The sequence below is a fragment of the Trichosurus vulpecula genome, chromosome 1 (assembly GCF_011100635.1).
Source record: "Trichosurus vulpecula isolate mTriVul1 chromosome 1, mTriVul1.pri, whole genome shotgun sequence".
Classification (NCBI taxonomy): domain Eukaryota; kingdom Metazoa; phylum Chordata; class Mammalia; order Diprotodontia; family Phalangeridae; genus Trichosurus; species Trichosurus vulpecula.
The window spans coordinates 337819499-337846565 of record NC_050573.1 but is presented as its reverse complement, the minus strand read 5'-3'; the positions used below and the strand labels follow the sequence as shown (position 1 = coordinate 337846565).

The 27067-nt window shown below is 37.1% G+C and overlaps 1 protein-coding gene across 1 annotated transcript in view; it reads left to right on the top strand.

Annotated features, from left to right (window-relative positions):
• TRIO (trio Rho guanine nucleotide exchange factor) overlaps positions 1-27067 on the top strand; it is a 288299-nt gene that overhangs the window by 177137 nt on the left and 84095 nt on the right. The window contains exon 33 of the mRNA XM_036745208.1: positions 14463-14706. Coding sequence (XP_036601103.1) covers positions 14463-14706 — 244 coding nt within the window. The remainder of the gene's footprint in view (positions 1-14462; positions 14707-27067) is intronic.

Sequence of the window (27067 nt, the reverse complement as noted above, 5' to 3'; positions counted from 1 at the left end):
TACAGTGGGGGAAATTTTCTCTCTGGGAAGCATTTACAGGCAAAATGAATGTGTGAGAATAGACTCAAGGGTCAAATGAAGTTAAATATGTGGAAAGCAGAAAAGACAATGGGAAAGCAAAGAATTTTCAGAACATTAGTTTATACTGAATAAGGAAATCAGAATAGGCAGGAAAATTAAGAGCAGAAGGCTTTGAAAGTGAAAGGAACACATTTGAAATTCCAATAAAACAAAGCCAATGGATAAATCAGATTGAATGTCAGGGATGACATAGCATAGCTCAAAGCCATAGATTCGTCCCTTGACAGATGTCTTTTTTAAACTTTCTTTTAGGAAATGTGTGGGTTTGTGGTTTTTTTTCAATCTCCATGATCTTTTACTTTTTTTATTTAAAGAAGAATTGGGTCCATTAACCATTAAAATTGCCCAGTTTCATTAAATTCAATCCTGAAAAGAAGAAAAGGCACAGCATCATGGTCATTCCCACCCCAGCTGCAGGATAGCTGTGCCCCAAAACACATTTAACGTGATAAGTCAATCTCTCTTTGTGCTAGCATAGGTTTGCCCTAGTAGTGAGATATATACATATATGTTTGTATGTCTGTGTATGTATACACACACATGTGTGTGTATATACATATGTATAAAAACCCCTTTTTGTGTGTATGTATATGTATGTATGTGTATACAGACACATATATATGGAGGGAAAGAGAGAGTTTCTTTTTGAAGGGGGTGGGGATCTATTAAGGATTTACTATATTCCAGACACTGTGCTAAACACTAGAGATAGAAAAATAGGTAAATAAGGTCTCACAAGGAGCTTGTATTCCAATAAGGGAAGACAACATGTATAGAAGCTGGGGTTGAAAGGAGTGTGGATTGGGAGGTAAGTGCAAAGCTGAATAACCTTAAGACAACTGTGTAAAGTAGCAGAGTGGACCTGGAACTGGGCAAGATGATGGTGATGGTGATGATGATGATGGTGGTGGTGGGAATATAACAGTGAACCATTTATATAGTACTTACTATGTGCCAGGCACTTTGCTAAGTGTTTTACAAATAGTCTTTCATTTGATCCTCACAACAGCCCTGGAAGGTAGGTGCTATTATTATCCTCATTTTACATTTGAAGAAACTGAGGCAGAGGTGATGAATGTCTGAAGACAGATTTGAAGTCAAGTCTTCCTGACTCCAAGCCCAGTGCCCTATCCACTGTGCCATTTAGTTGCCCCTAAGGTTCAGAGTCAGTCAGAGCTCAGGAACTTAACTGGTGAGAGTCTCGGCTTGGGTGAGAGGATCTTCAAAGGAGGCTGAAGTATAAGCAGGGGTTTGCTGGTAAATGTTTTAAGGACTGTCTCTCCAGGGGTGGAGGTAGGGGTGGGGGATGGGAAAAGAGAACATGCTACACTTGTAAGTTTAATCTGTATCATTAACATTTTCCATATCACTTTCTTAAGTCTAGACAATCAACAAAACAATAAATCCCTGGTTTGTAACATTGGCCAATTTCGGAGGCATTAATGCTCACATTGAAAATTAAATGATCAGCTTTTGAGAAAGTTGGCTCCAGCATACCCCTGACTATAGATGGAGTGGCTTGGAGAGAGCCAGGAAGTTAAAGATGTGGAAGAGACAACCCATCAATCAGTAAACATTTATTAAACACCTACTATGCACCAGCCGTGGTGCTAAGCCCTGGGCATATAAAAAGAGTTCAAGGAGTTTCTGATCTACTTGGGAAGACAATGTGCAAACAAATATAGACAAAGCAAGCTATATACAGGATAAATAGAAAATAATTAAGAAAGGGAAGGCACTACAGTTATCCTTTCCCCATCACAACTTTCCTCCTTGCAGCTTCTATATCTCTCCAGTCAGCATAAGAAATTAAATGGGAATTTTTGGGGAGTTTTGAGGAAACCACAGACAGCACACAAAGTCCAGCAAATGACATGAAAACAAAGTGTAGAAACCAGGAAATGCATAAAATAAATGTATGGTGTTGTATCATATAAACATATTTTATTTCTTAATACCATAATAATTCGGATTTCTTCTCTGGTACAAAGAGAAGGCCAGAAACTTTTATGTGTATTTTCCGAATTGCAGGGGCTTTGTTCCCTTAACCCCCTTCCCCCCAATATGGAAGGAATAACTGTAGAATTAAGAAGGGCTGGGAAGGTGGTCCTGTAAAAATGAAATTTTAGTTGGGACTTGAAGCCAGAGAAGAGAGTTGAGGAGTGAGAACATTCCAAGTATGTGGGACAGCCAGAGAAAATGCCCAGAGCTGCGAGATGGTGTTTCTTGGCCAGGAGATCAATGTCATTAGATTAAAAACTACATGGAGGAGAGTTTAGTTTAAGAAGACTGGAAAGGTAGGAGGGGGCTAGATTATGAAGGGCATTGAATGTCAAGTAGAAAAGTTTGTATTTGATCCTGGAGGCAGTAGGAATCCACTGGAGTTTATCGAGTAGAAAAGGATCATGGTCACACCTACATTTTAGGAAAATCACTTTGGCAGTTGAATGGAGGATGAATTTCAGAGGAGGGAGACTAGAGGCAGGTAGACCTACCACCCAGTTACTGCAAGAGTCCAGTTGGGAGGTGATGAGGGCCTTCACTAGAGTGGTGGCAATATCAGGGGAGAATAGGGGGAGATATTGCAGAGATTGTTTTTGGTTTTTGTAGACTGACCTGGGAACCATTTATAACATAGTCTCTATGAAAAAATGCATTACAATTTTAAACTCACTTTTTAAAAATGAACATTTCCAGTCCAACTGGTTGCTAAGTTGGTTACTTGCCTACATTCTTCTTTTTAGATGGATATTTTTGTGATTACCCCAGTGTTTACTTTTAATGTGTCATATAACTAAATCACTTTATCACCCACCATTGACACTACATTCCATCTCTCTCCAAGGATAGAAAGTTGTGTGTTTGCAGAAATTAATCATCTTACTCTAGGAGTCTCTGTAGAATGGCTTCTTTTTTTTAAATTGAGTTTCACATGTTTCCTTATGGCTGTAAGTTACTGATTTATTTTTCACTTCTTTCAATCTGTTATCCTCTAAACTTCATTCCTTACTTCTTGAATTTCTGGAGAATCTACATCTGCTTCTAGAACTATTGCCTAATTTGCCCAAGCTCCCTAAAAGAGTCTTGCAGGTGCTTGTGGAATAAAGTTCATGATGACAAGACTGTCATAACACTTAACTCTATTTACCTGTTCCTGCTCCAAGACTCACTATATTTTTATAAGTGGAGTTTGGGCATATGCTAGCCCTCCAATCCTACCCATTAAGTACTAGAAAACTAGTTACAGTGATCTCTCTTCTCAGGAAAGGAGCAGGGGGATATACCACAGGGTAAAGTGTTGTTTACATTGGGTATTTTTGCTTACCTGCTTTTCTTTGTTATAATGGAAAGTTCAATCTGAGGGAGGAGTGGGGGTGTATTTCCAGAAATTGCTGTAGTTTAAAAATAAAAGGTACCAATTAAACTCAGTCATAAAAAACAAAAACAAGTCTATGACCATGCAATAAGAAAATTATACTATCAGAGTATTAGAATGGTCTTTCACCTTTCAGATCTTACAAACTGCATTTTGTGTCAAGCTAAGTTGCCTCAAAGTCAGTGACTGTAAATTTTAATGAAGTTAAAAGCCAGTATCGAGACAGAAATAGGTGAGGCTTTATATAAAAGACAAGTGATGTTCATTACCTTTCACAGGCCTTTGGATGACGGTGCTTTTTTACTGTTGTTAACTTTGGGTACTTTTTGGTAAGAAGTTAAAGAATGAATAGATGACCTAAAGATACGACTGTAAGTGTGAGGGGTCTGTATTTTGAGAGTGGTGAGAACAAAGCTCTTGCCAAGCTAAGATGTAATCCCTCTTAAAGACACCACTTCCCTGGACTTCAGCATAACAATCGTTTGTCTTTGGTAACATTCTTTCTCTCTACCATTATATGTTTGCAGCCTCGATTTGCAGACTCTTTCCGAATGATTAGAGCAGATTGATCTGACAAGAAAAACTGTTTAACCATCTCCTGCCTGCTTGATTTAATTTATGGTGTCTGTTGGGGGTTAGTTTTTAGTGCAGAGTTTGGCTCCATTACAGATGTTGGGTGGGGGGGAAGGAATTGAATCAGCCTCTTGGAGAATTCCTAAGGAAAATGTTATTTGACCAGGGCTTTTAATAATTCTCAGATGAGGCACTAAAGGTTGCTAGAAAAAAGTCTGCTGAGGAGGAGGTGCCAGAAAGACCTAGTTTCCCAAGGAACATTATTATCATCAGAGCAAAACTTAGGCTTAGCTTAAACAAGTACATTTCCTCCTATGAAAATAGATGTTTTAAAATACATCTTTTTCTGTGCTTGTTGGAATGGCTAGGATATAGCCCATGATACTAATTTTCTCCATGCCTGTTACTGCCAATATTCGTAATTCTTATATAATAAATAACAATGATCACATAAAAATATGTCATTATTAGACGCATTAGAATGCTTTAGAAGCATTAGAGTGCTTGCCAGATTCTGAGCTCATTTGTCCTGAAAGCATTCCTCTGGTTAGGGAGGGAAGAGGAGACATAATTATATTTTAGACATAAGGAAACTGAGGCAAAGATTAGATAACACACGTGTTCAAGGCCACCCTCCTAGACAGTGGTAGAGCCAGCAATGGGATTCTGATGCAATCAACAATTTGTCCACTCCTAGATTACGTAATAGCATACTGGAGCCAAGCTATTTTCTTTGCAGTTACCCACATATTCTCTATTATGCCAAGCCATGCTCTAATCTCAATTCCATTGTGGAGTTATCTCTGATCTGCCCAACTAGTTGGGATTTCCCCCTCTTCTGAACCCCAGAAGCACATTCCTTATGTCTCTGGTTAGCTGGAGTTATTTATATATGTATTGATGCTTCATAAATAATTATGTTTTCACCACTAAGATCCTTAGAAGCAAGATCTGCATTTTCCTTATCTTGTGCCTCTCCTCCCTTCAACCTCCATATCTTGCATCATGCTTCTCATATAATAGACAAGCAATTGTCCAGTGAGCAGGGCTAGATCAGGCATATCCAGGAAAGAATTATACTTCACAGCAAAAATTGATGTTTTTTATTGTTTAAATTGATTTAGTCCTTGTTATCTGATTGGGCTGTTTTTAAAGGCGTTTTTTGGATGAGAGGGGGAGGGAGGTTGGGGGTACAGTCTAAGCTATATAATACCTACTAAGAGAAACCACTAAGTCTTTTGTTAAACAGAACTCAGCAAGGCAGGCCTGACACATAGGGGGAGGGGGGAGGAGAAGACAGGGAAGAGAGACATGGGACTTAAGCAATGTCACAGTTACTCTTCTCACTTTTACCTGTTATGTCGCCACCAGTACTAAGAATGGTGAATCTAGAACTCTGACTGAGGACTGGAGGGATGGGCATCTAGTTTCATTTTTTTAGAGCCCACTAAATCCTAAACAGAGAATCAAAATAATGTCATGTCTGTCATTGTTCTGATATTTATAGTAGTGGTGATGGTAGGTGATGGTGGTGGTGGCAGTACTAGTAGTAGTAGCAGTAGCAATAATAACTAACATTTATTTGGCATTTACTATGTGCCGGGCACTGTTCTAAGCCCTTTTCAATTATTATCTCATTTGGTCCTCACAACAACCCTGGGAGGCAGGTTAATATTATCATTGCCATTTTGCAAAAGAGGAAACTGAGACAAACAGAAGTTGTGACTTACCCAGAGTCCCACGGCTAGTGAGTGACCGAGGCCGGATTGCAACTCAGGTCTTCCTGATTCCAGGCCCAGGACTCTATATGTTGTACCATCTAGCTGCCCCTAAGTGTTCTTGAGTTCTCAAGGCTAAAAAAAAAAATGGAAAGGGAAAAAAAAAGAAAAGGAAAAAATCTTGGACATTATTGGGGCTCTTTTTCATTCATTCTATAAGTATGACTACTATCCAAGTTGTTTCATACAACCTCAAGGGCCAAAGGAAGGAGAAAATGTTCCCTTATCTAGAGAGTCCACGGTCAATGTTAGGTTAACCAATTGCCCCCGGGCAATCTCTTCGAAACACGTTCAGAGGCAAGCTTGGCTGTCGATGATTCAGATGTCATACTAGACAGAAATCTGATCTCTCAGATTTTCATGACTAATTTCATTGAGCTAATATATACTAGAGAGGATAGGGCACTAGAAGCCAGGCCAGAGCCTTGACCCTGGGCTCACACCATAATGTCTTTGTAGGAGGAGGAACTCTGTGGCGAGCCCCATGGTGCCTCAGAGCTGGACCACCTTCTTTTGTCTGTCAGATCACAGCCAGAATATAGCATTCTGGCTCCAACCTTCTATATCCACTCTTGCCCCCATATTTTCTTTCTCTCTCACTGCCAGATTGCACTCCCTTGGGTACTCCTGTGGTACTAAAGGTAACCTCCAGTCACCCACACTGAGTCAAACCCTTTTCTTTCACAGAAACACACACTTGCAGTCCACACACTGAAAATACTGAATGCCTCTGCTCCTAGGTGCCACACTTGAAACATCCTGACCAGCCTCCAAATGACACACCACCATTCTAGCTACCTTCTGTCCCTTCTAAAAGTATATTCTCCCATCCCCATAAAATTGCAACCCCTTACTTCCCCTTGCAACTGCTATTACAGTGGTAGGAGATGAGAAGGAAATCTTCTATCTGAAGGGCTTCCCTAAACATGGTAGGTTGTACAATACCTCTTCTGTAGAATTTTGACTAGGAGCTCACAATTTTAGCATTTGCCCCTTCAGGTTATTCAGTGAGTTGATTTTGTTTTGTTTTGTTTTTGAAGCAGCTGTTTATATGTTCTATGTTATCTCTTAAGTTGATGCTGTATGTCATATGTGATAATAAAGGGGAAACATGGAAGGAAAACCATAGAGAGCATAAGAACAACTTGAAGAAAAGACAGTCACCAAAACTTTTGGTAAAATCAGGTGTATCCTGTGGAAAAGCCAACCCAAGCCAGCAGGGTTCTCCAGTTATTAAGTTGTCTTGTTGGATCTAAGGTAAAATAGCTCTTATTTTTTATGGGTTTTTAACTTAGTTGTTACAATTCACTTGGGCCTGAGACTTGGCATGAACTGCCTCTGGGATGTTAGGTGTGTGTATATTTAAACTCCAGTTGTTTAAATCACTTCGAGAATGAGGCAGTAAAATTGAGCTGGGGAATTGGGGCTTTATGTAATTTTTAAAATATCAACAAAAAAAATTTCCTTTTATCAAGGAACTTGATTGGATTGGCCCAGTTGCTTTACATAAATTGAAAACATTTTAATTTTAAAGGTCACTATCAGACCACTAAATCTTTAAATATAGCTCAATTTTGAAATTTTTACAGTCTGGAAAGAAAGTGTCTCTTTTTCTCCAATATCCATTCAGCATGATGGAGCAATGGTGTTTCTTTAATTGAAATAAAAATTAGTCCATTTATGGGGTAAAATTAGGAAGAACCAATTGCATAAAACAGAGGAACCTGAATCTTCACCTTTGTCAGGAACTCTCACTTATGAATAACTGTTCTGTATGTTCTCCATTAGTCTTTCAGAAAATAAAATGCAAACGTGGCTATTCAGAACCCTTGAGTAAACTGAGTTTCCTGAACAGCAGAGGACTGACCTCTTTAAATACAAATATCTTGTTTAAAATTTCAGTCGTTTGTTTGGAAATCTATCCCTGCATTTCTCTTACTTTTTAATCAGAATATACGAAGTTTTAAAATTAATAAGTATTTTTTCTCCATCCCTCTACCTAAAAGAACAAAAAAAGAAAGTCCTCATAAAAAAGCACGTATTGTTAATTGAAGCAAATATTAGTACTTTATTTATTAAGCTAGATTGTCCTGTGGGAGATACAGAGAAGCTCCTCACTAGGACACAGGCCGCTAGATGGTGAATGCTTGTTCTTGATGACTCACCTAACAAAGACAACATAGCCCCTTGGGCTTGTGCAGGTCTATTTCCAGTTCTTCAAGTGATTGTAATGTAGTGACAGAAAGTGGGGCACGGCTACTAGGAATCTCAGTTTAGAAACCATCTACAGACGTTAACTCGATTGTTGGTACTCTAAATGGGAGACCCCCGATCACATCAATAATGACATTTTTACTCTAACCCAAATGAGGAGAAAAGAAAGTTGTAACTAAATGAAACAATGGCTCACAGATTCTCGACTAAGAGATGAATTAAGGAGTTGGCAGAGTTGGTTTTTATTGTACATCCAAAGGAAACAAGAGAAATCATTTCATGGGAAACTTGGTCATCTCATCTTGCGCTGCTCAGGATGAGTATAAGCCAAAAGACCACCCATGAAGATAATTGCTGCTTATGTGCCAACATCTGTTCACAGGATGAGGGGGTAGGAGAATTCTACTAAGAACTCAATGAGACTCTCCAAATTAAATATGCAATAACACTTAGTGAGTTCAATCCAGAAGTGGGCATAGGATTTTTGTAGGAAAACAAGGCTCAAGATTAAGAAAAGAAAGAGGGCAAAGAATTACAAATTATGCAGAAAGCACATGCTGTATATCATGAGTACCTCAAGAAGAGATCTAGGAGGCACTGAACATGTTGAGTCCTGCATAATACCACAAAAAAATGAATTGGCTCCCTTAAGAGTTAGAAAATGACTAGTTACCAATATGGGAGTCCTTTCCAAATTAGTTATCAGTGTACATACAGGTCAGAATGAGTAACAAGTTGAAAGAGCAAAAAATCAGAATTGATTGGTTGCCATAGCAGACAACAAATATAAACAATTCAGAGAAACGTGGAAAAAAATTATATGAATTGGTGCACAGAAGAAAGAAAACAGAGCCAAGAGAATCATATACTCAGTGGCTTAAATGTAAATAAGCAGTCTAAAATAATAAAAATGAAACAAAACACAGGCTACATACAGTGAGCAATGTTGGTTCAAAATTGTTCGAAATAAATCATACATCCTTCTTTACTTGTTAATAGTAAGTTATACAAATGGTAATGGCACCTACTGTTGCAGTATTAGGCAAATGTACTTTTAGGAGTGCAGGGTTATTTGTAGAAACTACATAATATCAATAAAAAGCCATAATAAAATTACAAACAGAAAAATAGATATGCTATATAATTAAAGCAGCTCCAACCAGAACTATTTTTAAAAGCTGTTTAGTTGCAAAATGGGTAATGGATAAAAGAACAGATATCAACCCAGATTACCAGGATTTCCTGAGATAGATTAACTGATGTCAATTGTTTGCCATGGTGGGAAAGCCAGGAAGAGCTTAAAAATGTGCCAGAGTGGCAAACTTTCGATTTCCTTGCTAAGTGTGTAAATATGGCAGCCAGGTGTTGTTGAAGAGTATAAACTGATTTATAAAATCTCACATATAGAAGGAGGGTCAACTATTATGAAAACTATTACCTCATCAAACAGCAAGAAGTGTTAGAGAGAAAAAAATATACAGAAAACTTGTTGAGTGATTCAGTTAAGCTAACTCATCCCAAAAACGTTTAAGTATGAAAATGAAAGGAGAGCATGAACCAAAAATGGTGAGAATAATCTTTAACTGGTACTGTAACAAAGTATTTTGTCAGTCAATGATAACATAGGTTGCACATTTTAGACTCTAAGATATAGGAGAATCTGGAAATGGCACTGAAGAAACCAAAGTGTTGATAAAAGTAGCTGAACCAAACCTTGCACACTCAGAGGAGGACCTTGTTGAAAGTGGTACAAATTTGAGGATGTTCAGAGACATCTGACATCTCAAGATATATGAGAAAGAGGTTACCAAAATGCATTGGAAATATCTCGGACATCATCACTAATGAAAAAGGCATTCAAGATAGTAATAACTACTAACCCTGCTTTCCTAATACCTACATTCTCTTTTCTACACCTTGTGAGAATAATCTACACAGGTGTCCAGGATATCGTTGATAAGAGTATGAGGAAAGAACAGGTAGTTTGTTGTTGTTTTTTTTGCAAATGATAATATTCAGTAGTCTTATAATCATAGAATTGACTGTGACAAAGAATACACAGTCCTACTCTAGCTATTATTTACTATTTAAAAAGCATTTGATTTAATAAAGCAAAATGCTCTCTTAAAGGTACTACTAAAAAGTGTCCTCCACATTTGTCAAAATCATACAAGATTCCTGGAAAGATAGGTTGTTCAGTCATGCCTGACTCTTCCTAACCCCATTTGGGGCTTTCTTGGCTAAGATACTGGAGTGATTTGCCATTTCCTTCTCCAGTTCATTTTATAGATGAAGAAAAAGAGGTAAACAGAGTTAAGTGACTTGCCCAGGGTGACAGTACTGGTAAGTGTCTGAGGCTAGATTTTAACTCAGAAAGATGAGTCTTCCTAACTCCAGGCCCGACACTCTATCCAATATGCCACCTAGCAGCACTTGAAAGATATAGAGATAGAAATAACTTTGTTCATTGAACCTCTTATTACTAACGTCAAGCAAGGCATAAAACAGGGACATGTGTGCACCAAATGTGTTTGCTACCATCATAGAAAATATTGAATGCAGAATCTAAATGGAAGAGAGGGATTCTTTTTTTTTTTCACTAATAAAAAAGTTGTTGTAGATATTCCTGTCTTTAGATGCCATGGTGCTGATTCTCTCCCTATAATATCATAAAGTCTCCTAAATGGGGTCCATAGTAACTTAAAGTTTGTTCAAACTTTTCACAAAGGAAAAACTAAGTCCTGTTGTCCAAACTATGATATACAGTTGGAAGGACAGTAAATCATCCTAGTCCTTTCTTCATTTGGATCATTTTTGTGGTAAGTGGCAGGACTCATGGGTGTCTGTTCATCCAGTATCAAGGCTCTTCCTGCTCCAGAACAACACATGTAGAACAGACTAGAATTGAAAGAGCAAGTAATGGTGAAACTATTTAAAATCCACTGTACAGTTGGCTCTCTGAATTGTAGCTTACGTCCAGTTTTCTGTCCTAAAAAAAAATTACAGTAGGCACCTGGCATGTGACAGTATCTACTTGACATGTTTTGGTACTTATAAATACAACAAGAAGTAAATTTGTCATGTTCTGGTCATTTTTATCTTACTGTCTTGAAGACAGGAAGGAAATCTGCCCCTGACTCAGACCTGCTCATTCAGTACATACTGCCCTGTATTTCTTAATTACCCTCTACCTGACCTATACAGGTCTACTGACCTCACATTTAGGTCCTGATTGCGAGCCAGCAACTTTATTCTTTTTATTTAGGCTCATAGATTTTCCATAACTGAATGACTAGTTCATTCATTAGATATGTTTAAGAATTCTTGTATTGAATTCTTCTTGTATTAGTATGTTTGTTCTAGAATACATTGTCTAGAAAGAGGAGTTGGGTGGACAGGTGATAAATCTTGCTCTCAATGCAAGATTTGTTTCTACCAGTGTTTTTCTTCTCCTTTTAATGAGCAAAAACAAAATCTGGACCTGAGAAGATATCGTAATTACTGATTTTGGGAAACCTTCCCACCTGATGTTCTTGCTAGGATCTCAGATGTTTAAGTGAATGTTGAAATAGTTCTCTTTTAAACTCTAAGTAAGTCTTACCTTCACCGTGTTCCTTTATATTTGGACTAACACATACAAAATTGAGTGTAAGTGTGAGGAAACAGTGTCTTATTATTGGTAAGGTAGCTGCTAATTAGCCTTAAACTACATGAGATTATTGTACATAGAAGAAAATGTGAGGGGGTGATGATCTGGGATGTACAATAGCATTATTTTGGGAATTGTACTGGCTGTGCTTAGAAGTCATTCTTTTGTGGCTACTTCCAGCACTTTAAATGTCTCCATTACTAATTTCTTTTACCAAGTAAAAAAAAAATTTTTTTTGTTAACTCTGTGTGAAACCCACTTTAATTCACAAGACACTTTTGTGAGGTTCCTGAATGAATGAGCCTGTGGGATGTGATTGTTCATAATAATTTGAGTGCATCTGGTTCATAAAAGTACAAAGAAATGGCTTTTATTAGAATGGTTTCCTCCATGTCCTTCTTTTAAATTCCTCACAGAAAGTTGGCCAAAGACACCCACTCGCAACTGATCTTTAGCACACAAAACTTTAGATCCTTGAGGCAAAGTTATTCATGGAGAGGACTCTCTGTATCATCTATCCATGCTAATCATAAGCAGCCTTCTCTTCCCAAAAATTGCTTTATACAAACTCACCCCTATTAGTGAAAAATTGCTCCAATCTAAATAATTCAAACCAGGTAGTTTCTGTTGTCTTTTAAAAAAAAAAAGTTATACTGCCTTGAAACTTAAACCCCTCATTATAATACATCATGTTAGTAAGCGGTGAACATAACAATGCAAACCAGGATCAAAACCGCAAAACTATGAGATAACTCTCATAATGGGTAACATGCCTGTATTAGTTACTGCAGTCAGGAGAGGCATTGACATAAAGACTTGTCTTTTTAGAATTTGAAAAATATCTGAATATCTCAGACACCATCACTAAGTCCTCAGACCTGTGAGTGAAGAGTGGCATTATATTCTCTTATATAACAAACAGTCAATCTTCTATACGTTGCAAAAACACTGTAAGAGGGTACAGAGCAGAAAAAAAAAACCATCTTTAGTCTACTGTCTGGTCATGTGATTGTTTTGATGTCCTTCTCTAGGTAGCTGTTTTACAGGAAGACAGTACCATTGTCCTTAAATTGAGTATATTTTAAGTGCATTTCCAAAGAAGCCCAGTTGAGCCTCATGCTGCCATTATTTTTATTTTTTATATCATTATTATTATCTCATTCTTCTCAAATTGTTCATTGGAGTGCATATAGAAATGTTGATGGGACAGCTCACTATCATTATTCTTTTATAGTAATGTTCTACTGCCCAGATGAATAAAATAACTGCTTTTTTGTAGTTAAATAAAAATATTAAGATAAAATTTCATGAAAAGCATCCTCAGTGCAACTCCAGTATCTCATCCCATTCCTACCTAATTTGGATCATTTGTCATTTATCTCTATATTTTGAAAGGTCTTCATCCCATATTGTTTGGGAATGATGAATATTTGGTGTGGCAACATCTATTTTAAAAGTTGTTCTTAGGTTTCTATGTGTCATTCTTATGTCCAGGTGGTTGTAGGCATCGATTTGGTCTGTGAGAAGGCTCTGATTCTCATATAGGTACCTGATTGAGTTCTAAAGGCTATTTCGTTTTCTGCATTTATAGCATGGATACATGTAATTTGTCATTCCAAGAAAGATAGTGAGCCTCCGATATAAAATTCTAACCACCAAGTAACAGTCATCAGTTGCCTCTATTAGGTCCCAGATACAGAAGATAAAGGAATATCTGTTATTGACTTGGTAGTGTAAAGATTGAACCAAATTTTTTTCTGCCAGGTATGGTATGAACCCAGTATATTCATTTTTAAAGAAATCAAGGGAGAGAACGTCATGTACTGTGAGCAAGACACCTCCAGAAAACACTGGAGTGTGTATGCGCTGAGCACAGTGCCTGGCACATATTAGGTACTTAATAAATGTTTATTGAATTGAATTGCTTGTCTATATCTTATATAAATAAACATACACCCATGCATCAGCCTTAAATTATTGAATAAAGCTCTTTAAAAGAGAAATCCGCCAAAGCGTTCCATCTTCAGCCAGCTTGGGAAAACACAGGAAATGATTCTATTCCTATTTGTTTTTTTGAAAAATACTTTTGATCTCTGTCACATAACAATGAGGAACTTTCTACATCCTTTCTCTATCACCTTAAACTAAAGTTATCTATACTTTTCAGAGGCTGGAAATATTATCAGTTGAACTTTCTCAACCACAAAAGGTTTTAGAATCCTTAACAGAAAAGTACTATCAAATAATAATTCTGAATGCTTCATGGATGTAAAATTTCCTCAGTGTGAGTACTTTCTCAGTCAGCCAAGATGGCAATCCCATTTCAGTTTGGTAGACTGCTATTGTGATCTGCTATTGTATCAAAATTTACCTCTCCAAAACCAACCTGTTTGCCTCTCCCAACTTAGTTTTGGCTGGTCCTCTGACAACAAACTCAAAACCTATCAAAATATGCAAAGTATTTCTAGGATGTTCAGACTTGCCAGCGCTTGAGTTCATATGGTCCAGCCTTTGGGAGCTGAGGGGCTCCCTTAGGCCACAATAAGACATTAGAATGGGATCTTACTGGTGGTAAAACCTTTGGTAAGACATCAATATGAAAATCATCATCTGAATACTTCTAAAAGGAAAAGTGTCCTGGAGTTCAAGAATTCCTAAGGTCAGAAGTTATGTTCATGAGAATGGAAACCGGAACTCCTAGCCCAGAGTCTGTTGCTGGAGATGCTAAAAGTTGCCTGCCAGAGAACATACCATGTCTGATCACTTCTTTTCTCCTCTTTCTCTTTCCTAGCTGTCTGGTGGCTGTGAGCTGACAGTAGTGATCCATGACTTCACAGCATGTAACAGCAATGAACTGACCATCCGCCGGGGCCAGACGGTGGAAGTTTTGGAGAGGCCACATGACAAGCCTGATTGGTGTCTTGTCCGAACCACTGATCGGTCCCCTGCTGCAGAAGGCCTGGTTCCTTGTGGTTCCCTTTGTATTGCCCACTCTAGAAGCAGCATGGAGATGGAGGGCATCTTTAACCACAAAGGTAGGAAACAATAAGCTGTAAATAAGCAGGTATCTTCTGGAACTGCCCTTATAACAAATTTCTTACTCCTTTGTGACATTATACCTTCCTCTGATGCTCAGCAACTCCTTGACTTGAAGCCTGATACACCAAAGATCAGTAGAAAGAAATAAAGATATTTAACCTGGATTAGAGAAAACTTGGCAGAGAGGGTGAGGAAGGTGGGGACGAAGTAGCAGTGTCTTCCAAGATGTTTGAATGATTGAAAAGACATTAGACTTTTTCATCTTGGCCCAAGAATGTAAAAAACTAGAAGGAACTAGTTGTAGAGAACTAGATTCAAGGTTGTTGAGGGGCAGATTCTGACCTCCTTTAAAAAAATTACATTCCTAAGGATAAGACCTATCTAAAGTGAAATAGACAGTCTTAGTAAATGACAAATTTCACATCTATGGAATTCTTTAATGGGGGCTGGGTTATTACTTCTCAGATATATTATAGAGATAATTCCCACTCAGGGATGGGATATATTGTCCTGTAAGAAAAAAAAACAACTCATTCTTTTCACATGAAATAGTCTAGCAAAATCTTCCCCATCCTGTTTCTGGACAGTAACTTTTTTTCTTAATTCTAACTTTAGGACTTTCCAATTGTTGTAGTAAATTTCATCTTATTTGATTTTACCCATTGTCCTGGAATGTCAAGAACTTTTTGCGTCCTAATTCTGTCTGCCAGTGTATTTGCTCTTCTTCCCAACCTTATGTCATCTGCAGATTTCATAAGTAGATCTACACCTTTATTCAAGTCATCAATAAAAATGTAAGTAACACTGGACCACAGACTAATCTCTAGAACGCTCCACCATGAGGGACACTCCAGACTGCCTTTGGTCCATTTATCATCATCACTCTTTTCATGTGGTTCTTCTGACTGGCTGCAAAACCACCTAAGTATTCCTATTCTAGTTCCTGTTTCTTCATGTCTTTGGAAAGGATATCATGAGAGGCTTCGTTAGCTGCCCTACTGAAATCCAGATGGGCTTTGTCCACTTTATTACCCTAATCTGCCAATCTAGTAATCATTTCAAAAATAGAAATGTTTGTCATGACCTGTTTTTATTGAAGCCACATTGGCTCTTAATCAGTCGATAAATAAGAATTTATTAAGCACTTGCTAGGTGCCAGAGATACAAAGCCAGAAAATGAAATTAATCTAACCTAGTATTCACAAGCTATCGTTTTAATAATCTGTTCTCAAAATTGCAAGGAATTGAAATGTAGCTCACTGGCCATAGCATAGTGGATAAGACACCGGAGACATAGAGTTAGGAAGACCTGAGTTCAAATCCTACCTTCTGTAACCCTATTATGTAAATCCTATGTAACCCTGGGCAAGTCACTTATCATTCTTGTGCTTCAGTTTCCTCATTCATCAGAAGCCCCAGTTTTTATATTTTATGCTTCCTGACACTATTCTTACAATATTATGCAACTCGGTATTCGTCCTTCATTACCTGCCAAACTGGGGATGAATATAAAACAGTAGCTTCCATCTTCTGTGTGTCTTTTTAAAATTTTTGTTCCTCAGTGGGTTTCTTGTATAGCCATGGCCTTCTCTTTAGACAGCTCCTGCTTTTGTTCCACATTAGAATCATTTAGCTTGTGTGGCTGGGACTTCTCTTAACTGAGAGCATTCCATCACTCTGGGGCTGACTCTCCTATTAGAAGTCAAAGCTTTTGGCCACAAAATCCACCTGGTCTTTTTCTGGCCTCTTCAGAAATCATCTTTGCCAAAGTCTGGGGGAGGCAGAGGCAGTTCCAGAAAAGCACTTCCCCTTGTCACTTTTGAAGGATGAAATCAGCAACTTTTCAAGTCTGACATTTCCCAGTTACTCTGCTTTTAGTAATCAGAGGCTGCCAGCAGCTGAAAGGATAATCTATTACTATTTCCTGCCTCTTTGCTGACTTTGCTGTCTGCTAAGGGCACTGGATCCTGGATTCTGAGGACCTGAGCTCAAATTCAACTCTGCCACATACTACATGTGTGAAGGTAGATAAGTCACGTGACCTCTCTGGGTCCCGATTTCATCTTCTGTAAAATGAACGGGTTAGATTAGATGGCCTTTGCTGTCCCTCCATGATCCATACATGTGACCCTATAAAAATTTTATCCATTTCCCTTTGTGCCAGTGGGGTCTATAATATGCTCCTACCACAATATGATTTCTTTTTCTTCCTCCATTAATGTTGTCCATCATGCCCCACCCTTCCCCAACACTCCTTATATATCCATATAGGAGAATATCTTTTGATAAAAAATGCAACTCCACTACCCCCCCTTTCTAACATGTCTCTTTTGAGTAAGGTAGGTCCTCTTCCATTCCAATGTATTCCATACTGAGTCTCAATTACTGAACTTTAGCAATGTCTCCTCTGGAAAGAAGAAATCACAAAATTATATCATAAGTCATAGAAATGACTCTTATATTCTTTAAAAAATTAACATTAAAAATCTGTGGCAACTGAAACATAAACATCTTAATGAACTTTGATGGTAAGGTACCCCACAGCTGAGAAAGCTAGTGCAAGATTCAGAATAGTTTGACTCAAAATAATAGGTGAGTTAAAGGAACCATCTCCAACTGTAGGCAAGAAGAGTCCTATTCTAGATTTGAGCTAAGAGACAGTAGGGCCATGGGCAAGTCTTTGTTGGGATTCCTTTAGGAAGAGTCTTTCTTGCTTAGGCAGGATTAATGAAACAAAAAATCTTGACCCAATAAATAGTGAGTTCTTAATATGTGTGATAATAATGAGTTTCCCATCATTGAAGCTCTGGATAGGATCTTGACATTGTTACTGTTAATCTTCTAAAGACCATCTCCACTTTGGAGAAAACAGGAATCAATCCCTTAAGATAGTTTACAAATTCCTCTTCTGAATTTCTTTATTCATGACTATAAACAGTATTTTTAGGCGATAAAGAATGCTTTTGTTAAGATTTTGTTTGTTGGCAAAATTTAAAGTCAACTTTGCCTTGGTTTAAGTTGGGAGATATTCATATTTGTTCATTTCCATGTAATATTCCTTATACCAGATCACCTGGGATTTTTAAGTTCCTACAAAAGGGGAATAAAAGAATTTACCAAAAAAAAGCCTCCAAATGACCTTAAAATAGTATACTGTGCTGACACTTGGTGGAAAACGTACTAAACTTGGGGTATGGAGAATGTGGATCCTAGACTTGGCTCTACCACTAATTTGCATTTAACTTCTTGGGTCATTGGTATTCTTATCAGAAAAATGATGGCATTGTCTTGAATGATCCCCCAAGTTCCTGTCTTCCAATTCTAAAAATCTCTGATTCGGCCCATTCAGTGAATAATGATTCTGTTCACTCCAAGTGTATGCACAGGAAGGATAATGTTTAATTTGGTTCTCTTGGTAGAGACAATCACCTAAGACCCTCAGTCTTCCCTCTCCTATATTAAATCTTCTCAGTGCTGTTAAGCCTCTCTCATTGCTTATCTAAACTTTGATAATTCTCCAAGTCTTCAGTATTCCTCCTTGGCTATGGAAGCCTTCAAATAGACAAGTTACTGAAATGGTTAGCCAAACTAGCATTAATCGAGAATTAAACAGTGCAAATGTTACATAAAAATCTTACTATGCTTCATCATCCCAATGTCATACTTACTTTCTATACTCTAAGGATACACCAACAATCAGCTTGGTACTTGCGAACCTTTTACAACCATGCCAACAGATAGTCAGTTATGTTCTATCTTGTATATGTGAGACTTGTTTTTCTTCCCAAAGGCACTAAAAAATACTTGGCCTCATTTGACTTAATGATATTTGTTTTGGACTACTCTAATTTCTTTTTTAAAAAAATTTGTTTACTTCCTCAGCTTTCAACAAATTCACCCATATTCATGTCACTGTGGCTCACCTCTGTCAAGCCTCCTCCTCACTGACCTCCGTAAGGCTACTGAATTGCTAGCCTGCATGTTTATAGACCTAGCAGTGCTTAGCAAGCCAGCTGAGATCTTTATCTGTTAAACTCAGTTTCTCTGCCTCCAGGCCCAACCCAATCCCTGATCCCTCAGGACTTAAATGTGGATTTGCTGCCACCTCAGTAAGGAGTGGGTTTAGTTTGGCTGCACTTTTCCCCAGGAGGCTCCAGAGAAAGGTTGAGACCTTTGAGATTTGAGCCAAAAACTAGAGTACAAATCTTAATTTCCGGTGAAATTCCCCATATGCTCAGAGCATCATTCATCTTTGCCATCATCCAGGACTTGAACACACATAGTCATCTGTTTGGTTTACCTCTTAGAAGAAGGAAAAAGATTTTTTAAAGTTGCACATTGTCTTTGTAATCCTTGGGAACTGAACTAAAAAAGAGTGCCAGTTCCCTTCTTAAGTTAACCTGCTAAAAGAAGAGTGATGTTAAATCCAACTATATCAAATAAGATTTGTATTTTTTAAGTTTATATTTGTCACTGTTATGCATTCCCCATATCATTCCAACTTTCCTATATAGCATGGGTCTTGACATCAAGAGGCTTGAGTGTGAATTCTAGTTTCATCTTTTACCTTGCATTGTGATTTAGAGCCAGCCACTTAATCTCTATAAGGGTCATTTTCCGCATCTGTAAAATGGCAATAGATAAAAATACATAAAGTACTTACCTCATAGAGTTGATTTGAAAATCAAATGATGTCGGTATATGTAGGTATATGTCTGGAGATGGATTCAATTCATCGCACATTTATTAAGTGGCTACTAGATCCAGTATCGGACTTCTATATGTATTTTAGATTATTGTTGCTTTATTCATGACACTTTTTTTTTCTCTTATGCCCTTTAAAATTTAAGTAGAGTTATTCTGTTATCAGGGGAGGATTACATTTGAGGGTAGGGAAAAAGCAAATATTATGCAGAAGTGACTGTGATGTTAAAATAAAATCTTATGGGAAGAAAAAAAAAACTTTAAGGAATAAATGAGAATTTAAATTCTCCCGTTTGATAAATGTGTCCCAAATGATTTAGCATAACTCACCAAAGGATTTTGTAGGGCTTTTTGTTTTTTTAATATTCCTACTGATGTGATCTTTTTAACAAATGTTTTGTGGATGCCTTTTGTTTATTTTAAATTTCCTTTTTATTATGACTTTCTGATCAAAAATATGCTTATTTCTCATGTAAAAAAAAGCATTTTCTGTTAAACTCTGTATATGAAAGAGTTAAACAGATTATAGAAAATCTAAATACAGAAATATGATTGAGAGGGAGAATGCTAAGTCACCTCTCTTATATAAACAGTTCATTCCTAACTTAGTCAAAAAGCTTTTAGTGTTGAAAGGGGGGAAAAGTCTCTTTGAGAGTTATTTTTAAACATATTTAGCTATGGTTTATTTCCAATTTTTATTCAGTTCTGGACTAATAGGGTAACTACTACAGACTTGAGAGGTAGTCAATACAAATTAGCTAGACAGGACCCCAAGAATAAGATAGCACTCAGAACAGTCTGAATACGCAGGATAAATTTTGTAATACACACTTACCAGTGTTTTTTTTATTATATGCCTGAATAACCGGACAAAGAACTGAATTATCCAACTTTTGTTTTTCTTCAATAAGAAGTGTTAAGCGTGAAATAAGGGCCAAGAATGTGAAAGGGTCATGAGGCCTTTGCAACACTTCATAAACTGTTAAACACAATGTAAATGTGAGCTATCCTTATTATTATTCTCTTGAGAAATACTTTCTGTGTTCTATAAAAATATGTTAGTATGGAGATATGACTATTTATAGTTTTCCTCTCAAAAGTCTTTCTTAGAAAGGTAGACCTTTAGATTCTAAGATGCCTTTACTGTCTTTACCCTTCTTTATTTCTCCCAGTATCTTTCTCAAGACACACACACACACACACACACACACACACACACACACACACACACACGATGTGAAAGAATAGATACTGGTTCTTAGTAATAGTTACTGCTTCATCTCTGGAATGGTGTCTTGCACATGTAGTGGGAAAATTGCTAGTTCTGAAGGTGAGTGACCTGGACTTGAATCCCAGTCATGTGAGACACTTTGGTCAAATCACTTTTACTCCTCAGTTTCCACATCTATGAAATGAGTAGTATTGGACTAGACTACAGGTTCTTAATATGGGTCCCAGGGTTCTCTGAATTTGGGTGGGAAAAAAAAATACATCTTTATTTTCACTAAGCTTTAGCTTTTCCTTCCATTGTAAATGTGTAGGCAACAAATATTAATCTAAAAAAGGGATCAGTAGGTTTTACTAGATTGATAAAGGAGGTCCATGGGTGGACTAGATGATCCTCTTGAGTCTTGATCATAGAACTTCCTTTTTAATGTAAATTTTCTTGTACATTAAAGTTTCCAGTTGCCAAATGTGTTATAAAATCTGTTTAGTTTTAAGGGTTGTAGTTCTGCTAAGTTGTGGTGAGTTTTTGATCATAATGTCATAATCTGTTGAATATATATAATAATTGTATACTTAGCCAAATGCAGTGCTTTTTTAAGGCTTATAAAGCACTGTACATACATTATCTCATTTATTGCTATTACATCTACTTTAACATAATATTATATTTGATTGATTTATATCTAATATTAGATATAATACAGATATTATTATCACCATTTTACAGATGAAGAAACTGAGATTCAGAGATATTGAGTTATTTGACCATTGGTTACCCAGCTAGTAAGTGTTGGATTCAAGATTGAATTAAAACCCAAGTCTCTCCAGATTCCAAGTTCAAATCTCTTTCCATTATTATGTAAGTGAGATCTCTACAGAAGCAATTAAGGAGCTAAGAAATTCCTTATAGGATTAAAGTTTTTGCGATTTAAAAATTTTTGTTAAAGGTTACAATGTCTTTTATCTTTAAACAACTAAACTTTTGTTTTTCTCATCTTTCTTCTTCACCATAAACTTTCAGTAGCTTGGGAGCAAGAGCGGAGGTTGTTGCTGGAGGTCACTGACATTTGGGGTTTAGTAACACAGGACTCAAGGTTAGAAGACTGTGTATATTTGACTTGATCAACTATACTATAGGGTCAAGACTATGAAAGAAAGTGACTCCAGAGTAGGGCGTGTGGTGTTGGACAAAGAGAATAAAGAGTGGTAGAGAGGGACTAAGTGGAGGCCACAGTGAATATGTAGAAGAGGAATGAGGAGGAGGCAAAGATGGGAGAATAGAAGATGAGGAGAAAAGGAAACCCAAAAGAGTGGCCAAAGGTTTGAATGCTTGTTACGGTCAGTTCACAAGCTATGTCTGATCCCCAGAAGATAAATTCACATATCTCGCCCACTAGATCCTATCGGTCTTGTGGATTGCTTAGGCTTTGGGTTGGATTAGAACTCAATTGTAGGTTCTTTTTGATCAGTCAAGTCAAGGAAAGGCAAATTCTAGCTAAAGGTGGCCTCTGTCCTTCTGAAGCTACAGTTGTTTTCCCTAGAAGAGTAAACTGGAGACACCTACTGACCTTTACCAGCCTGGGCTCCATCCTCACTGGGAAGCACAGTTTGAAAGGTGGGACCAATTTAGAAATTCAGTGGTACACTGAGTTGTTTGGTGGCAAACTGCTGCTTTCAAAGTCCAATTCTGAAGCAGGAGAGATTCACAGCATTCGAATAGGGACTTTTATGATCAGTGTTTGTGAATCTGGGCCTCCTAGGTTTGTGGGTGAGAAGGCAGGTCATCTCCATGGGGTACTGTATTTCTTTCCACTTTTCCATAGCTGTTGTATTGTGTGCTTCATCTATGTTCTTTCTGATTTCTCATGGAATGCATATCGCTAAAGCCCAGATATATCCCACATAACAAAATTAAAGTGAAAATAGCTATTTACTGTTTCTAAAGAAATTAGCCTTAACATCCTCAGAGTTTTGGTATAATAAATTTTTCTCCTTTGTTGGGTTACATACAGTACAGTACCTACAATTTACTTTGGAGGCGTTGAAGGAATGATTAGCCTGAGCTGAATTTGGCATGACAAAAAGAAGGGAACAAAGAGCTGGAAAATAAAATAAGATCTCAAGCCTGCTGCTACCTTGCCAATCTAATCTTACCAGTACAGGGGCTTTAAATAAGTGTACTGTATTTTACTAAAGCACAAAAAAGTTTCTCACAATACAACTCAAATTGCCCTCTTTTCTTTAAAAGGCAGTTACAGATAATTTAACAATGATACAAGTCACTGGATTAAAAGTTCCTTCTAAGTCAAAAGGGCACAATCATAAAGAAGCGGGGAAAGTTTCTTTTTTTAAGTACTTAGGAATAAAACAGTGAGTTTAGATTGGTTATAAAATAAGATTGAAAAATATGGACCTCATCATTGGCAGTAATATAAATAGTCTAGGATTTAATGTCCATTATGTTCATTGTTTTTCCCAGTAAAATGCCATAGGTTCCTAATTTTATTTAAGTGCTGAGAATTATAATGCTTCGAACCCATTAATCTCAATGATACCATATTCAGATTTTTATGGAATTAAAACTATTTGGATATGCAAAACAAAGACAGGAATTCTAAAACTCAGCAAGAACAAGGGGCCTTTAAGCCATTTACTTTATAAAAAAGCAAATTTCTGAGTTCTATATAGATCATGTTGCTACCCTACTCTGTAATCCCTAGTGGCTTTCTATTTCTTTTAAAATTAAATAATTACTCTTTTTTGCATTTAAAGCCCTTCATAAACTATCTCTTATCTCCCTTTCAAGGGTTGTTATATATTACTCCTCTGAGTGAACTTTTTGGTCCAGCCAAGGAAACAGGCATTTATTAAGTGCCTACTGTGTATCAGATAGTGTACTTATTACGTGCTTTACAAATATTGTCCTGTTCGATCTTCATAAAACCCTGGGAGGTAGGTACTATTATAATTCCTGCTTTATAGTTGAGTACCCTTGAAGCAGACAGAGCTATTTAAGTGTCTGAGCCTGGATTTGAACTTGAGGCTTCCTGATTCTGGGCTCAGCACTCTATCTACTGAGCCACCTAGCTGCCAAGCTGGTGTTCTTGCTGTTTCTCACATGTAACAGGTATTTCATCTCCTTTCTCCATGCCTTTGCATGGACTATTGCTGATGCCTGGAATGCCCTCCTTCATCCACTTGGCCTAGTTTCCTTCAAAACCCAGCTCATAATGCATTCTCCTTTCCTCCTCCTTCCCATCTGCTAGTGTTTCACTCCCCAAATTACCTCAAGTTTATTTTGTACAAACTACGACATCAGTTCCTTGAGGAGCTGTTATACCTGAGTTTTTGCATCCCCAGAGCTTCCGTGATGCCAGGTACAGAGTAGGTACTTAATAAATGCTTCCTGTTTAGTTAACTGATTGATGGTAATTAAACTATTATTGTATTATTAAACTATTATATGCAGTTGTTATTTGGGGCAGTTTTAGATTACGGAATGATTCTTTCGTTTGGTTATTTTTCAAAATTTTTATGTATTTTTGAGAAATCAAACTTTTCTAATTTAACTAAGTATACTTGATTTTTTTAAAGTCTAAAGGGAAACAGGTATCACCAGTGCACGTGAGCAATATCACAAAACTAGATCCTTTAAGAAGCTCAAAAGTCTTGATTTGACAGCAGGACAGCCTTTTAATAGATCAGATTGAAAGGGTTCCTGCATTCTATTCAGAGCCAGGAGAATATCACCCCCGTCACATGCTGCTCATTGTTAAACACTCCCAGAACACTCAAGAGAACCATGGTCACCTGTGTGTTTCTGTATACTAGAAGTATAATAAGAATCTAAAATCTCTCCCCCAAAATTCCATATTTATTATTGTTCAGGAATTTCAAGCTATATTTTAAGTGTACTTTTTAAGAAATAAATTAGTATGGATGTCTTTTTGTAATTTTACGAAATTAACATGGCGAACAGTTGAGCTCATTCTGCTTGAAAAGCTGCTAATGTGAATCTCTGTGGGAAGTAAAACTGAACACAATGGAACTGAAATAAGAATTGAGAGGGGGAAAATAAAGTTGTCCCTGAGCTGTGCACTGTGTACCAAAAACTAAATGTTAAATTCAAGACATGTTATTATGGAAAGTTGTACATATAGTGTATAATTATTGAGTCACGCCAGTGGGCTATTTATCTGTAAGTGCTTCATGTTTGAGGTATTTTTTTCCCCAAACTTTTAAATCAAAGTGTTTATTAAAGCATTATAAAAACCCCCGTGTACTATTTTAAATATTCACATTAAATGATCATAAAATTATATATAACAAATATTAGGAACAGTAAGAGTACTTAATCACTAGCCCACTCTTGTTTTTAAGTGTCTGTGAAATGATATTTAGTGAAAGATATATAATTAAGCTAAGTAGAAGTCATCAGAGTCTAGATATTAACAGTGGCAGAAATGTTCAGGTGAATCCTAGTCCTGAATTGGGTCTGGTTTCACAGCTTGATTTTTCTGAATTCTACTTCTCACTGTAATCTGGTACCTTCCAGGTTGCTGCTAGTGACACAGTCAATAGAACACTGGGTCCAGAGTCAGAAAGACCTGAATACAAATCCTGCCTTTAAAAGTATGACTCTGGGCCAGTCACTTAATTCCTGTTTGCCTCAGTTCGCTCATCTTTAAAAAGCGGATAATAAGAGGATCTACCTCCCAGACTTGTTATGAGGATCAAATAAAAAAATACTTGTTAGTAGGAGCTTAAATACTTGTTTTCTTCCTTTTTTCTTCTTCCTTCCTACCATCTTTCCTTTCTACCCTGTATGTAAACACCAGATTTGTAAAGATTTTTCTAAGAATTTGGAATTTAGTTTTGAAATCTCTTAATCCAACTCAAACACCATGGATTATAAAAAGAGAACCAAAAAGGTTAACATGGTAGCATTTTCCCCTAAGTGACTTCTTGAGAGTCTATATATGCCTAAAATGAAAAGATAAAGACATATAGCTTAATCAGAATGAAAATGCATCCATTCCCAGCTATCCTTTATCCTATCGTGTCTGATGAGACACTTGGTACAATGGCAAGTAACCAGACAAATGGTATGGTAGGCAAAATTGAAGAGTTTACTTTCCTCCCACTTGCTTCCATCCCATTATCTGCTCTCTACCTCTTCCAATAAGCATGGTATTTGATTTTGTTAATTATTACATGTTTCTAGAGCTTCCTTTCCCATAAATAGTCATGCTAGCAAGAGGCTGAATAATATCCTGCTGGGTGTAAATCATTGGTATTGGGCTTAATGAAAGAATATTTCTCTAAAGAATGGAGAATACAGAGAAGGGAAAGTCTTTTAGGTAGTTCTGTGTTCTATTAAGAACATAAACAAAGCCTGATTGTTACATTTTTTCCTACCAAAAAGTTTTTCTAAACAAACAAAAAACCCAGCTCTACCAAAATTCATAAACTGGACCTGCACTGGCTATCACTCCATAGCTATAACATTAGGCCAGATTTTAGCCCAGATTTTATGCATATCCTTTTCATTGTGATTAAGTTATGAGATTTGAGCTGCCCTGAAGTCCATGAGTTCTGTTTAGTGTCTTTATCACTCAATTCAGAACAGGGGAAGGAGAGGCAGAAAAGGGTAGTTCCTCCATTTTAGGAAATTTACTCCTTAAAATAACTCAAAAAATTTATTCACGTGTCCTCGTGTAGCTGATATCTTGATCAGATTTGTGCTAAATGTTTTTCCCACATTACTTCTAAAAGGTCAAAAAATTAAAAGTTCAAACAGGTCCATAGTAATATAGAGATCACTCATGTATCATGTTCATATTCTAGATTCATTATAAATCTTGAGGTGTTATAACCAACCTGTTTTCAACTTGTCAGACCTTTTAAGTTCTTATTTCATGTAACCCAACCCTGGAAGTCATGACAGATTGATGCGAGTCAAAACTGAGAGGATCTTTTCTGGTTTGGTAGAAAATTATTTGGCAAGTACCATTCATGACTAGTACCCTATCACTCAAGGAATCAGAAAATGAGGTTCAACCATTATAAAAGGATTATGGCCTGAGTGGTTCATCAACATTCTAATTTAGGCAATTATATTTTCCCTTTCTAAGTCACCATCCCTAGTTATTATATTAGCCAGCTAGCATTTATGGAACACTTTAAGATTTGAAAAACACTTTACAAACATTATCTCATTTTATCCTCACAACAACTTTGGGAGATGGGTACCATCGTTATCTCCATCTTACAGATGAGGAAACCAAGGCACACAGAGGTTAAGTGACTTGCTCAGGGTCACACAGCTAGTAAGTGTCTGAGGCTGGATTTGAACTCAGGTCTTCCTGACTTCAAGTGCAGTGTTCTGTATATCTGCACTGACTAGCTGCCTCTAGGCTTATAGGA